Genomic DNA, 13,669 nt, shown 5'->3' with positions numbered 1-13,669 from the left:
AAATTGTTAACAGATTCTCTTACGTTGACAATGGACTCCTTCGTCTGGGCCATATCTGAGATGACACCGTCAGTGATGATGAGGAGCACAAAGTACTGAGATCCGTCCTTCTCTGAGGCTGCGTACCTGCAAAGATAAATGAACAGGAGATGCTTTGAAGCTAAAGTGAGAGCCCTGAAAAACACAACTCTTTCCACTTGACTTTATAATATTTGGTTTTGCCTCGCAATTATTTTATTTTTTTTTAATTAAAGCCTGCACAAATAAAAATGTCTTAAGATGTTTCTTGAAAGAGTCAGTAGACTCCATCAAGCGCTAAGAGAGAGGAAGATCGTTCCAAAGCTTACTTATATTTCTCTTAAGAAACACATTTTTATATCATTACTTATCTATTTTTTTTTTTTTTTTTTATCATTTGGATTGGTTGAATATTTCAAATAGAAACTTATTTAGATTTATTTTTCTTTTTACTATGTTGTATTGTCATGAAGTAACATATAGATCATTTAAAAAAAAAAAAATCACCACAAATCTCTTTTATGAATATACATTTAAACATCTGCCATGAATATGACAGTTTTAGTCTTTGATCTGTTTTTACTCTTTTACTCTTTTTTTATTTTCTTAACCCTATATTTTTTAATTTTGCTCACTAAATTGCTCTGTATAGCTTGTAAAACAAGTTGTACCTGGCCACGTGGTTGATGACGGGAGAGAAGTTGGTGGGTCCGTAGAGCTGCACGGACTTCAAACTCTGGTAGTAAGCGTCCATTACACCATCGATGCCGGCACAGTATGGATTCTGCGGGTTCCCGTTCTACAGGTGTGAATAAATGCAAGTCATTAGAAAATGAATAAAACACAGAAGTATATGAGGCAGCGTTACCAATGCAAATTCATGAGAGATGCGTCCATCAGGTGGCAGCTTGGCTCCGAACCCTAAGGCAGGGAACATCTTGTCGCTGTCGTAGTCCTGAATGATCTCCCCAACGGCTTTGAGAGCCATGGCGTAGGCATTTAACTGGTAGGGACTCATGTAGTGGAGGGACGTGGGCTGGGCTGGGTTTCCTGGTGACGGCGCGATATTTGAATGTTAGCTAGAAGGTTTAAAAGTTGTGTCCCGGTACCTAAACAAGCATTCACCTTTAAACATTTACAATCTGTGACATCAAACATCTAACGTTCACATGTGATGAGTTTAATTTAAGGAGGCGATCAACAATGGTAACTTAAATTGCTTAAATTGAGCCTCCCCTCAACTGTCACAATAAGCAAAACCCCGTTAATAATCTTCATTTGTTTTAATCGACTGTTAAAAGCAACGTACTTGTCAAGTCTGGATTTGTATTTAGTTATGGTGAAACTGTTAATACACTGTTATGATAAGAGCAGATGAATTAATTAATTATAAGATAATAATTTAGAGAGTATTGTAATCTGGATGCTAATTCTTCTTAACAATAAACGGGTCTCTCCATCTGAATAACGTCAGTCAGCTTATAACTCCGGCTGACTGGATCCAGCGATTAATGAATATATGATGTTATTCCTCTTTTTAATATAATCTTAATTACAGAGTCCGTCCAAGATGTGAAATACAATTATGCAAATCAGCTCCAGGCATTTCTTGACGCTCAGTTTGTTTCATAAACTTGTAAAGATTACAGTCATAAATATTCCTGAGTAAGGCCTGGAAGCTTTGGTGTGCTTTAATAGGATTTGGTTCTATTGCTGCTGCGCAAGAGCGTGCTGCAGGGTGGAGCGATAACACGCTCCTTAATCAGCGTGCGGCTGCCGGCTGATGGAGAGCACCATTAGGAAACACTTCCGTCGGTGTGAATTTGAATAAATGTTCCCGAGGCGTCCGACATGTAAATAGACTCACCGTTGGAGGCTGTGAAGTCGATGGCCACCGTGAAGTTGATCTGAGTCCTTTAGAGACAAAAGAGGAGACATTATTAACTTCCAAAATCTCAAATAGTTTAACAGTAACAATACAATGTTGCAACTATCCAATCATTTATTTATACATTTATTTTCCCTGGACGATTTTCTTCTCCCCATCTTATTCTTTCGTTAGCTGGTGTAATTGTTTACTGCAAGATTTTTTTCTGATTCAGAGTCAAAAACATTTTTCCTCCTTTTACAATGTTTAAATATTTAAGTTTATTTCATTGTGAAAGTGTTTATTGGCTGGTGAAATCTGAAGGGTCATGGTCTGCTAAATCAGTACAGACTGAGCGAACAGACTATACATGAAGATAATATATGGTCAGATCATATCATTAGACATGTCTTCAGTCACTGATCCAGGCTGCTCTGTGCAGGAGCCCTCTGGTTCAACAATGAAATGAAGAGACTTCTGCAAGGAGACGGATTCAAGGACAGCGACAGTTAGGAACTGGTCCAGCCCTCCACACGTGGGCTGACACAGTGGAACCGGCTAAATTATGCATGCCCTCCATCCATGTCTCTTTTTTAACTTTGGGAGAAACAAGGTGAAGTTGAACAGTAATGAAAATGTCAAAAGACCAAACAAGACTAAGAAAATTAAATTGTCACATTGACAAAATGATTTAGTACCACTTGGTGTGTAAAGGCTGTGTCACACAAGGTGACATGAAAGGGTCCAGAATTAACCTCTAGTTGTTGAACAATTTGGAGTTTGACAGCAGATAATCTTGCTCAAGTAGTCAAGTATATTATCTGGAGCAGTGCACACAAGAGACGGACTCAAGACGCATGCTGGTGAAAGAAATAGAATGGAGAGAAATAGACCAGCACAAATGTCCAAACCTTTACAGTCCATGTTGAATTTTGGTAGACAAGCATGCCTGCTTCAGCCATTTTTCTATGATCTGTCCATCATTCTGTCTCAGATTAGTTTTCAGAAGAAGTTTCTCTGTTTGACGAACAACCCTGTCTGATGGAGGGTCCCTGGGTCATTTGTGGTCAAATACCAGCAAAGTCTCATGACTATGCTGAATGTGTTTACTGTGTACAGAAAAAGTCTGACCATAACATTTATTAATTGAACCAGTGAGAAAAGACAGTGCTGCTTCGTGACTTATATCTATATTGGTCTTTAACATATTTGTAACATAATCCTAAATATGTTATTTTCTTTTGTCACTTAAACTTTTCTTGACTTACAGTAAAGCTCTTGAATAATAGCGGCTTATTTTTTGTTATCTGTGTAAATGTTTGACACTTTTGCTTTAACTAAACAGCCCTGAACTTTCAATTAATCAAAAGAGAATATTTCTGTGTTGATATGAATCACAGCTGCCCCAAACAATTTCACATTATCTGAAAAGAACAATAGCAAAGCGTTAAGCTCAGCACTGGGTGAAATAATCTGGCAGGTGTGATAAAGGACATCCAGAGGCAGCGGACATGAGCAGAACATCGATATCACAACTGACATTAGATGTGAGTCTGTTTTGAAGAGACACAACATTTTGTCGTGTCCTGAAGAAAAACAGATAGCTGGCACACTTTCTTATCAACATTTCAGTTTTCTGCTGTGGACCTTTTCCTGATGTTCACTTTTGGAAGTTGTCTGTAGTTAACAACTTATTAAAAGTTAGATAGATATATTTTTTATTTAAGTTTTTAATTACTCAAAGTCATATGAAAGCATTTCTCCAAAAACCCAAGACATGCGGTTATAAATGATTCCTGGCTGGATAAGAACTTTGACACTTAATTGCGATTCCTCTAAATGGTGTGAACAGTTTTCTCGTTAGAGATATACCAAAACACCAGAAATGCCAAAATGCCACATGCATTTTTAAAACAATGTGGGACAACTTAAGTCTGATTCTCTACCAACTGAGTTACAATTAGAAGTTACCCTTAACCCATTGATGTCAACTTCCATTGAAGCTGTTAAAAGCGTAGTTTCACACAAAAAAAATCACATGCACACTCGACCTTATCAATTTATAGGTAATCTTTGATAGATTTTTAAAACTTCCTTAAACGTGATACTGACTGTGGTGTTCTCACACACAAATAGAGAATAATCAAAATAAATGACAAGAAACAATTTTCTTATCTTCCATGATTATTTTGCTTGAGATAAACAGCGGCGGCATTTGTGTTCATAGAATGGCGAGTACAGCGTGTATGCATTTCCTCTTCTGAATACAGTGTCACCAGCTGCTTCCTTATCAGGACCCAATGTTCCACCTGCTGTTAAAGGCCACAGAAGCTCAGTTTCAAACCAACATGACGAAATAACACTCGTAGGGAGCCGGGTCTAATGAGGTACATGCATAAAAACGCCAGAGCTGTATTCCACTCTGATGTAGAACTATTTACAGTGTTGCCGTAGATACCCAGGGTTGTAGTTTATCTTTCTAGTTTCAACATTCTTCATGCCTTTATAACATTTCATTGATGTGATACACGGAGAGGAATCTATTGTTTGGCCCACACTCAAAATGCATCTGTTTATTTATCCATAAATGGTACCCTTGGTTTATTTTCAAGAAAAATAACTGTGACCCTGAAGTACCAACAAGGGACTTAACAAGTTTCCTCTTAATGACCTGCATAGCTTTACTTGAACACCATTTGGCCTTTTGTGTTGCGGTTGTACGACTTGAGTCACTTAAAACAGGAGAAGCTCTTCTCTACACCTGCAGATCTAGCTCAAAGCTAGCTGATTCGCTAAACAGACCCAAAGGTAGATTTAGTATGAAAGTGCTAAAAGTCGGAATTCTCCAGCTCAGAGTGTTTTTTTGTTTCAAACAAGTCTCTTTATTTTGGATCCAGCCGCCAGAGGCAGAAGAGCATGCATGACTGCACTGACTAAAAACAGCATCAAAGGTTGAGCAGCGCGACCTCTCCTGATGATATGCAAACAGATGCTGCCGGCTGGACACTGTCCATCTGGCCGTTGCCAAAAAGAAATCTGGAGCTGTTAGTTAGTTTCAGCTGGTTATAAAGTCATGATAAATACAAACTCACTTAACAAAGTTAAAATTCTGAATGACTTTTTTTTAGCAATTAAAATCTTCCTTTTAATCAATTAATCGATGTGATCAAGTGTATATGACATCACTCCAGACAATGGATTTTACCACAATACTGAGTAATTTAATGATCTTGGTGTCTAATGAATGACTTTGTGACTCTGTAGAAGACTCAAGTGATCATACACAGTTTGAACTCATGGACCAGCTTGTGGTAGGTAGAGAACCAGAAAGCTAGATAATTTATGCTGATCATGATCTCATGAGGTACAAATATGAGCCAGCAATTAGCTGATTGGGTCTAAAAGAGCCAATCAGGATGTGAGGGAATGACGGGAAAAAAAAATGCTTTGCATGTCTGAGCATCAAATAAAAGATTTCAGGCAGTGATGAAAGAGTTTTGAACTTTTTTCTCATTAGCTCTTATGTCTTCTCTAATGCTCAAGAACCAAGAAAATACGCAACCACCAAAATAATGGAACTTTTATGAGAAATTGTCACATTTCTTTCATTAAAGATTGCTTTATAGACATCTAATGTCAATATATAATGAAGCATAGTGTCGACAGACCCCAGGTTGCAAGTCTGAGTCCAGAACAACATATTATTTATTAAAAATACAAATGTCCCATCCAATAATGAGTCTCAAAACAAAACAATGGGTGAAAAAAATGTACATTATGTTTTTCTCCTTGCATAAACATCTGTCTGCCTATGACATATTTTCTTCCATCTGCATTTTACAGTTCAATATTTCACATTTAATTAAACATTTAAACATTTTAATTGCTGGGATCTGTTTTTCCTTTCTCCACTATAGTCTTACTTCAACTGTAAAGTGTTTTGAGATAACTTTGTTAGGATAAAACACTTTAAATAAAATTGAATTGAAATAGAATTTATGGTCTCTATTGCTCTCTGAGAACAATTACTATTCAGGCCGTATGCAACCCCAACTTTGAAACCTTGAAGTTGTTTAATTAGGAAAAAAACAAGGACTTTTCAGTTTGAGTTGTAGTTGTTTTTCGAATGGCTTTGAGTATTTATGTTGTTAGTAAAACTGTCTCAAATAAAATAAAATGTATTTGCCATTTGCACATAACCAGCAGCCAGACACATTGGAACTCTTGTACTAGGCTCTTAGATCAACAAGTAGAGAGAAAGTAAGAAATGGGGATAAGAAGTATGAAAGTTAGGATACGGATAAAAATCATATGTATCATGTATATATATACAGCCTTTGAAGATAAACCACAACACTATTCACACTAAGAAATGGGCATGATAGCAGAAAAGTATATAGAAACAATATTTTATGAAACACACATACAATACAAAACATCATGTAAAAATATTGCACCTGTAATTAAAGTGAAGTCCAGTGTTTTTTTTTTTGCCATCAGTCTGAAGTTGGCCAGGAAGAAGCTGTTAAAAAGTGAGTTCTGTGGGTATGAATACGGTCTGCTCTGCTATGTCTCAGGTTATGCGTGCAGCGTGTCTGTCCCAGCAGAGAGTAGGTAGGGTGGTGTGAGTCTCAGATGATTCCCTCTGCTCTTTTCAACGGTGCTGCTCATAAAGTCCTTGGAAGGAATGTTTTTCTCATAAATACTGGCAGCAGAGGGACTGGTATGATTGGAAAGGTTTTGAAAATGAGGGGGGACTACAAACTTAGATAATGACATAATGAAGATGTAAACTAGCTGTTCCCCACAGACCTTCAGTATTGGGAGACAGTCCACCGGGTCCCACTTCCTTTATGGGTTTCATCTTCTTCAGGATCCTCCTGTATGCTCCTCCTCAGTATTAAGCTTGTCAAACCTGGCATAGAAAGTGTTCAAGCTGTCTGAAAAGGTAGTGTCCTGGGAGTCTTTGTTAGTTGTTCTCCTTCTATATTTTTGGAAGTAGCCCTTTTGCCGCCTTGATGGTCAACCTTATTTGTCGTTTGCAGCATGAGTCAGAATGGCACAAAAGTCTCATTTTTAAAAATAAGATACATTTCCTATTCAGTACCACATTTAAATGTGGGGTGATTCTGATTTGGAAATGTCACATTTAAGGCAAATTTGGCTTTTCACACAGTTAACAGTAAATATATGGTATATATAAGTCGGCCGCTTGTATTCGCGATTTTGTTCTTTCGGTCACCACCCATTGTTGGTGACCATACGTGTGGGTAGAGACGTAGAGCGACCCGTATACAGAGAGCTTTGTCTTATGGCTTAACTCATTCTTCACTACTACTGATCAGTGCAGCGTCTGCATAATGGATGGATGGATGGATGGGTGGATGGATGGATGGATGGATGGATGGATGGATGGATGGATGGATGGATGGATGGATGGATGGATGGATGGATGGATGGATGGATGGATGGATGGATGGATGGATGGATGGATGGATGGATGGATGGATGGATGGATGGATGGATGGATGGATGGATGGATGGATGGATGGAGGATGGATGGATGGATGGATGGATGGATGGATGGATGGATGGATGGATGGATGGATGGATGGATGGATGGATGGATGGATGGATGGATGGAATGGATGAATGGATGGATGGATGGATGGATGGATGGATGGATACTTTATTTATCTCTGAGGCATACAATAAAATCCGAGGTATACATTTCTTTCCACTGAGATCAGCAAGATAAGCTATAAACACAATATAATAAGTACGGAAGGCAGGTAATAAAAAAAGGGATATACAGAAAGATACTTTACTCAGATTTGGATGTGCTGATTCTCACCCCTGCCACTTCACACACTTTCCAGCAAGAACTGAATGTCATGGTCTGATAAGGCCAACAGGGCCGCGTCATCTGCAAAAAGCAGTGACCCAATCCCAAGGTCACCAAACCAGAGCCCCTCAACGCCTTGGCCGCGCTTAGAAATTCCATTACAGTTATGAACAGAATTGGTGACAAAGGGCAGCCCTGAGAAGAGCTGAGAGGCGAGGAAAGTCTGGGCCTCTCTGCTTAAGCTGCTGCCCCTGTGACCCGAACCGGATAAGCGGTGGAACAAACGAAACATATGGACAGAAAAAACAGATTCAGTTCACTTGTAACCGCAGTGTAAACGTAGCCTTGTAGTCTGCGTCATGTCCCTTTTCAACCAGGATCCTGATGGACATGCACCAGCTAATAATGTCACTGAAAGACTCTGTCTATTCATAGATGTTGTTAGTGCTCCAGACCGTGGCCCCCGATCAGCCCTGCAGGCTTGCTTGCGTAGCATCAGTCCAGGAGTTCTTGGTCCTGACTGACTGGTTCTGACTTTAGCTTTTTGTTAAAGACCGAAGGTCTGACCACCTGCTGATCCGGCTCAAACCAAAGTGAGGTTGTGGTTCTGCTAAAAAGGCATCAATGTTGTAGACTTTATAATATTCACAAGCTACTCAGAGGAAAGAGAGAACATACACAGAGAATTTAAGAGAATCGTTCTGTATTGGAAATATCTTCTTCATACAGACTATACTTTTACTTCAGAACTGCCATCGGGCTCAATTTCTGTCCTCTTAATTTCAGCAGCCCGACTATATTAGCTTAGTTTAGCGATTGCACTTGTGGATCAATATTGTGTTGATCCAATGCATAGACAGGAAGTGAATTTGTCCCCCAGGCTCTCAAATGAGACTCTTGTCAAAGTGACGAAAACAACCACTTTGCTGCTGAGTGAGAATTCAGCCGAAAGCCTTTTCTATTATGTTATTGAAAGCCGAATTTGAATGTTTGAATGCAATAGTGTCAGTGCTCCATGGTTGGAGGAGGGTGGGCTCAGTTTTTAATATCAGTCTAATCATCCCCAGCTGGGCGTTGTGTTGTGGTCATTATATATATAATTTTCTCTGGGAGATCTGCTACTTTTTAAAGGAGAAAACAAAGAGACAAGACGATGTAGTCCAGCATAGGAAATACTTTGTGATGCCCTTTAGATGACTCAGCTCATGATTTGGACTTTAGGAGAGTTTTCTTTAGAAAACAATTGCACTTCACTTATCTTTCGACTTGACAAATATACTCATAATCATCAACACATGTACCTTCACTCACAGGCAATCCTCAGGTTGTTTCTTTGTTGAGAAATGTTTTTTTGTCACAATTTTGCTAGTTTCCCGACATAATTTTTCAGTATCATGTGACTGTTCATTCGTTGGGTTGGGTACATGATAATGTCAAGTCAAATGTCAAGTCAAACAAAATATGGTTAGTTTTTTAAAAATGTTAGGATCTATATATCATTTAATAATTTTTTAATTCTCTCTTATTCGTGTCACAACTGATAAGTAAGTGTAAGAGGCAGGGAACACCCTCAAGAGGTCACTAGCCAATTGCACCGACAAACAGGCATTCATTCTACAGACAATTTAGAATATCCATCACCAACATCTATATTTTCTTGGACCGCTAAATCTCAGCGAGAAGATACATACTGCACACAGAAAGCATGCAGATAGAAGTTAACCTGCAAACTTCTTGCTGTGTGGCACCCAACCACTACCCCACAGTGAGCCATGACTAATAATCAATACAATGTCAATTATATTATTTATGTGTGAGTACTGATGGTTGGGGACCACTGGTCAAAGATGTTCACATCTGACATCCACATCCAATGTGCATTTATATTAGATGTTACAACCACCCTCAATTTGAATGCTTCAGTAAAAAAAGATTCTCCGCCATCACCTTCGTCCCCCTCTCTCCACTTTGAGCCTGATAAAGTCTGAGAACACAGACAAGCTTCCCTTCACGCGTGGCTGCTCAACCTTTCTGAGCAACATACCAACCAAGCTCACATGCACCGAGGAGTGCACGTCACTGGTTAGTGTAGAAACACAAAGGAGGATCATGAGGCACACTTGCGAGTACAGCGGGCACCACATGGGTTCAGTCCTTCAGCTTAGTCCTCCATATGTAAATGTACGTTTTTTTCATTTTATTATCATCGGTATTCAAGGCACAGAGTCCTGCCTATTATCAGAGCTCAGCATGTCACCTCATCAGAGGAACATTCCTCAGCGTGTCTTCAGTAAACCTGGGGACTCACCCTCCCTTGATGTAGTCCAGGAAGGTCACTTCAATGTCAACCAGGAATGACAGCAGCGTAACCTGAAAGTGACAACAAGGTATGACAGTTTGAACACAAAAGCCCTGGAAAACTCGCACAAATGTCTCACCGTTCCAGAGTTGATATATCTTTTCTTCTTCAACTTTTTTTTGGGATTTATCACCTGAAACAGAACAAGTCTGTCATCAGGTATTCAATACATTCAAATGATAACTGTTAGTTCGTATTAAACGCTTAAGAACTCCCTTGCACACCCCAATCTGGAACAAACTATGTCATTCTCATTAAGGAAGACCAAATAAACAGGAGGCATGATGGGAGGGTAGATTTTGAGCTGCTTGCTGCTCACACAAACCTTTTGACGCCACCTGCCAAGCACTCGAGGCAGATTCATTTAAACATCAAGCAGCAGTCCTCAGCAGCTAAGAGAGTTAACTACAAAAAAATGACAGAATTTGGGGGAATTTCAATAAATGTAATAATAAATCTTTCTTTTTTAGAATTACAGACAGATATGTACATCCATTTGAACAACTGATGCAACCTGGTCTTTATCTTCATCCAAAAACATCCATCCAAATACTTCCCTGGTGCTCGTCTGTAATGTGCCTCTTGACAGCCTTGACATGAGGTATTGTTCCAAATTTTCTAATTTTCTAATAATTGCTCATTTTGATCAAGACGATGACAATTGAGCGCCAGTTGCTTAATTAAAATTGATATACATATCTGCCTATAACTCTAAAAAGTAACAGATAATCTATGTTTCATTAGTGTCAGTGCTCTTAAAATAAACACTGAGTGAAATTTGAATTTCCACTAAATCTGTAAGCCATTCAGTTACTAAATCAGCGAATAAAAAGTGTGTTTTCATTTATACACTTGTGCATGTTCTCTGACATCACTATGTTTTCATATGTGATCCAGGCAAAGTATCTCCAAATGCACCCACCTGTTAATGCTTCTTAAAAGAGACGATGTGTTCTTCTTAAATACATTGTCACACATATATGCCTTAAGTGTTTGCAGAAGCAACTTTCATTTGAACTGCTGCTAAGCGGCACCACCGTTTTAAAGAGTTTGTACTGAAAGCATGTCAAGGTGAACCAAACCCACCTCAGGGAACCTACAGATGTGTGTGGGATTTATGCATTTCACCTTGGCAATGGCACAAAAGGTACACACAAGGACTTGTGAGCTTCTATGATTGAAAATAAAAAAAATGGTTTGTAATACACACACTTGAAATGACACTTGTGATGTCTAAATGTGCTCCTGTGAGTCAAGTTGATATCAGTGACTCAACTTAAATGTCGGTTTTAATAAAGTCTATGTATCAATCTATCTAGTTTTGTCTGAGATGATGTGTGTGTAGCATTACGGAGAGGATTCAAAAAGGATTTGGACACTTGCTAGAGTTCACTTATGGGTGATTAAGTCAGAATTCTCACCTTGTTTTTTATAGTTGTTACAAATGTTTTACTGACATTGTTGTCAAAAACTGTCCTTTCAGCAACACAAGACAAGTCAGAGCTCCTAAATCCTGTTGGTTAGCACAATCTCACCTCGTAGACATTGAAGTGGTTGCGTCCTCTGGACAGTTCTCTGTAGCTAGTGCTGAACTCACCGATGAAGTCGTGACTGTAGAGAGAGAGACATGTTTAAAAATAGAGCCCAAATTGACTGATTCCAACAACACACAGCAGGACAGAGCTGCTGGACTATGAGACAGATAGTTTTGGTATTTTGCTGGTCAAATAATGAATAGGGCCATTTAGGAAAGAAAGATCGACACCTACTTGATGAAAAATGAAAAATGCCACTGTGTTCCATCCAACACTTAGAGAAGAGCAGAATTAACTTCCTGTTTGACAAATGTCACCGAGAACAAATCCTGCTTTTGTTGTTCTGCTCAGCATGTGATGATGCTTCTGGAGATTATCATAGCTTTTTGCTAATAACAAATGACTGAAAAAGACCTGATGGTTGAAGACCAGAGTCACTTTTTGAAGGACTGACATATGTTATATGTGGATCACTAATGGGCTCAATTTATTGGCAGCAAAAGAAAAAGCACACAAAAATGATCTCTAAAGGGCTAAATAAATCACCAAAAAAAGTTGTGTATTGCTCACAGACTTACCATGACTGAAAATTCAATTTTTGCTGAAGACCATAATTTGTAACTAAATGTATTGCTTTGGGACCAAATGTATTGTTAATTTCTCATCTGTAATTTTCAAAATAAGTGGCTGTTATTGAAGAAAAATAAAAAAGGAGATTCAATTACTTAATTATGTTCTTGCTAACAATTCTAAACAACCTTCTTTAGCTTTTCTAGTTTAAAGCTACAGTAAGGAACTTTAATTATAGGTCAAGGTTCAGTTTTCTGCAGGATGTGAAAAATATATATTTGTATATTTTACAATTTTATATAAAGACTCATGTTACCCTCCGTCTCTGTCCCAGTCGTAAACCTCCACCTTGATCGTCCTGTTGAGGAATCAGACAAAGAGCAGGTAAGAAAAAATAGCCACATTGAGTAATACATCGCTACTTTTAAACAATATGAGTAATGTTAACATATATTCTAATGTTGATGGGCTACAGAGAGATATGAAATGAGTATTTAAGTACGGCTGCTGTTTCTGTTCTGTCTGGCTTGTAAGTAAGTAAGTAATTTGTATCTATATAGCGCTTTTCCAGACCAGGGTCACAAAGCGCTTAAACAATCAAAACAATACTCAATAAAATATATACTTTAACAGTCAAGATAATACTGAGAACAACACAGGAGTTCCACAAATAAAAATGTCTTAAGATGTTTCAAGCGCAAAGAGAGAGGAAGATCGTTCCAAAGCTTAGGAGCAACGTGTGCGAGGAACCATCAGTAGATTCTGATCCACAGACCTCAGAGCCCGAGCTGGGGTGTAGGTCTGGATCAGATCAGTGATGTAAGGAGGAGCTTGACCATGAATAGCTCTGAAAGTAAGAACCAGAATTTTAAAGTTGATCCTGAAAGAAACTGGATGCCAGTGAAGAGTTTTAAGGATCGGAGAAATGTGAGTTCTTCTACTAGAGAGGGTCAGAATTCTCGCTGCAGAGTTCTGTATCAACTGCAGGCGAGACAGCTCCTTATTGTTTAGACACCAAAACAAACTGTTACAATAGTCCAGACGAGAAGACACAAACGCATGGATTACAAGCTCCAGATCATTTTATGACATCATTTTCCTAAATTTAGAGATTTTTCTCAGTTGAAGGAAACAGTTTCTGGTCAGTTTTCTGCAGTGTTGAACAAGAGACATTCTCTTCATTATCTTTGTCAAATACAACACCCAGGTTTCTCAGGCTCAGTTTGACAGACTGACCTAAGTCACCCAAGTACTGACTCAACCCTGGAATCTTATCATCAGGAACAACAACCAGAATTTCAGTTTTGCCAACACTTAGCTACAAAGTATTTTCACTCAGCCATTGTGTGATTTCTAGCAAACAATTGACTAAGCTGTTCAGCCTCTGGGGCTCAGTTGGATCAAAAGAGCAGTAGAGCTGGATGTCATCAGCAAAAATGTGATAAGAAACATCAGGAAATCTCTGAATGATTTTA

At 38.7% G+C, this 13,669-nt stretch overlaps 1 protein-coding gene across 1 annotated transcript in view; it reads right to left on the bottom strand.

The window, feature by feature from the left end:
* LOC148084719 (copine-8) overlaps nt 1-13,669 on the bottom strand; it is a 45,400-nt gene that overhangs the window by 5,679 nt on the left and 26,052 nt on the right. The window contains exons 10-17 of the mRNA XM_087787881.1: nt 12,511-12,552; nt 11,625-11,700; nt 10,169-10,222; nt 10,039-10,100; nt 1,886-1,932; nt 887-1,068; nt 690-817; nt 24-126 (exon numbers count right to left, since the gene is read on the bottom strand). Coding sequence (XP_087644007.1) covers nt 24-126; nt 690-817; nt 887-1,068; nt 1,886-1,932; nt 10,039-10,100; nt 10,169-10,222; nt 11,625-11,700; nt 12,511-12,552 — 694 coding nt within the window. The remainder of the gene's footprint in view (nt 1-23; nt 127-689; nt 818-886; nt 1,069-1,885; nt 1,933-10,038; nt 10,101-10,168; nt 10,223-11,624; nt 11,701-12,510; nt 12,553-13,669) is intronic.

This window comes from Callionymus lyra, chromosome 3 (assembly GCF_982586985.1).
Source record: "Callionymus lyra chromosome 3, fCalLyr1.hap1.1, whole genome shotgun sequence".
In the NCBI taxonomy this organism is placed as follows: domain Eukaryota; kingdom Metazoa; phylum Chordata; class Actinopteri; order Syngnathiformes; family Callionymidae; genus Callionymus; species Callionymus lyra.
This window is presented reverse-complemented; position numbering and strand designations above follow the sequence as displayed.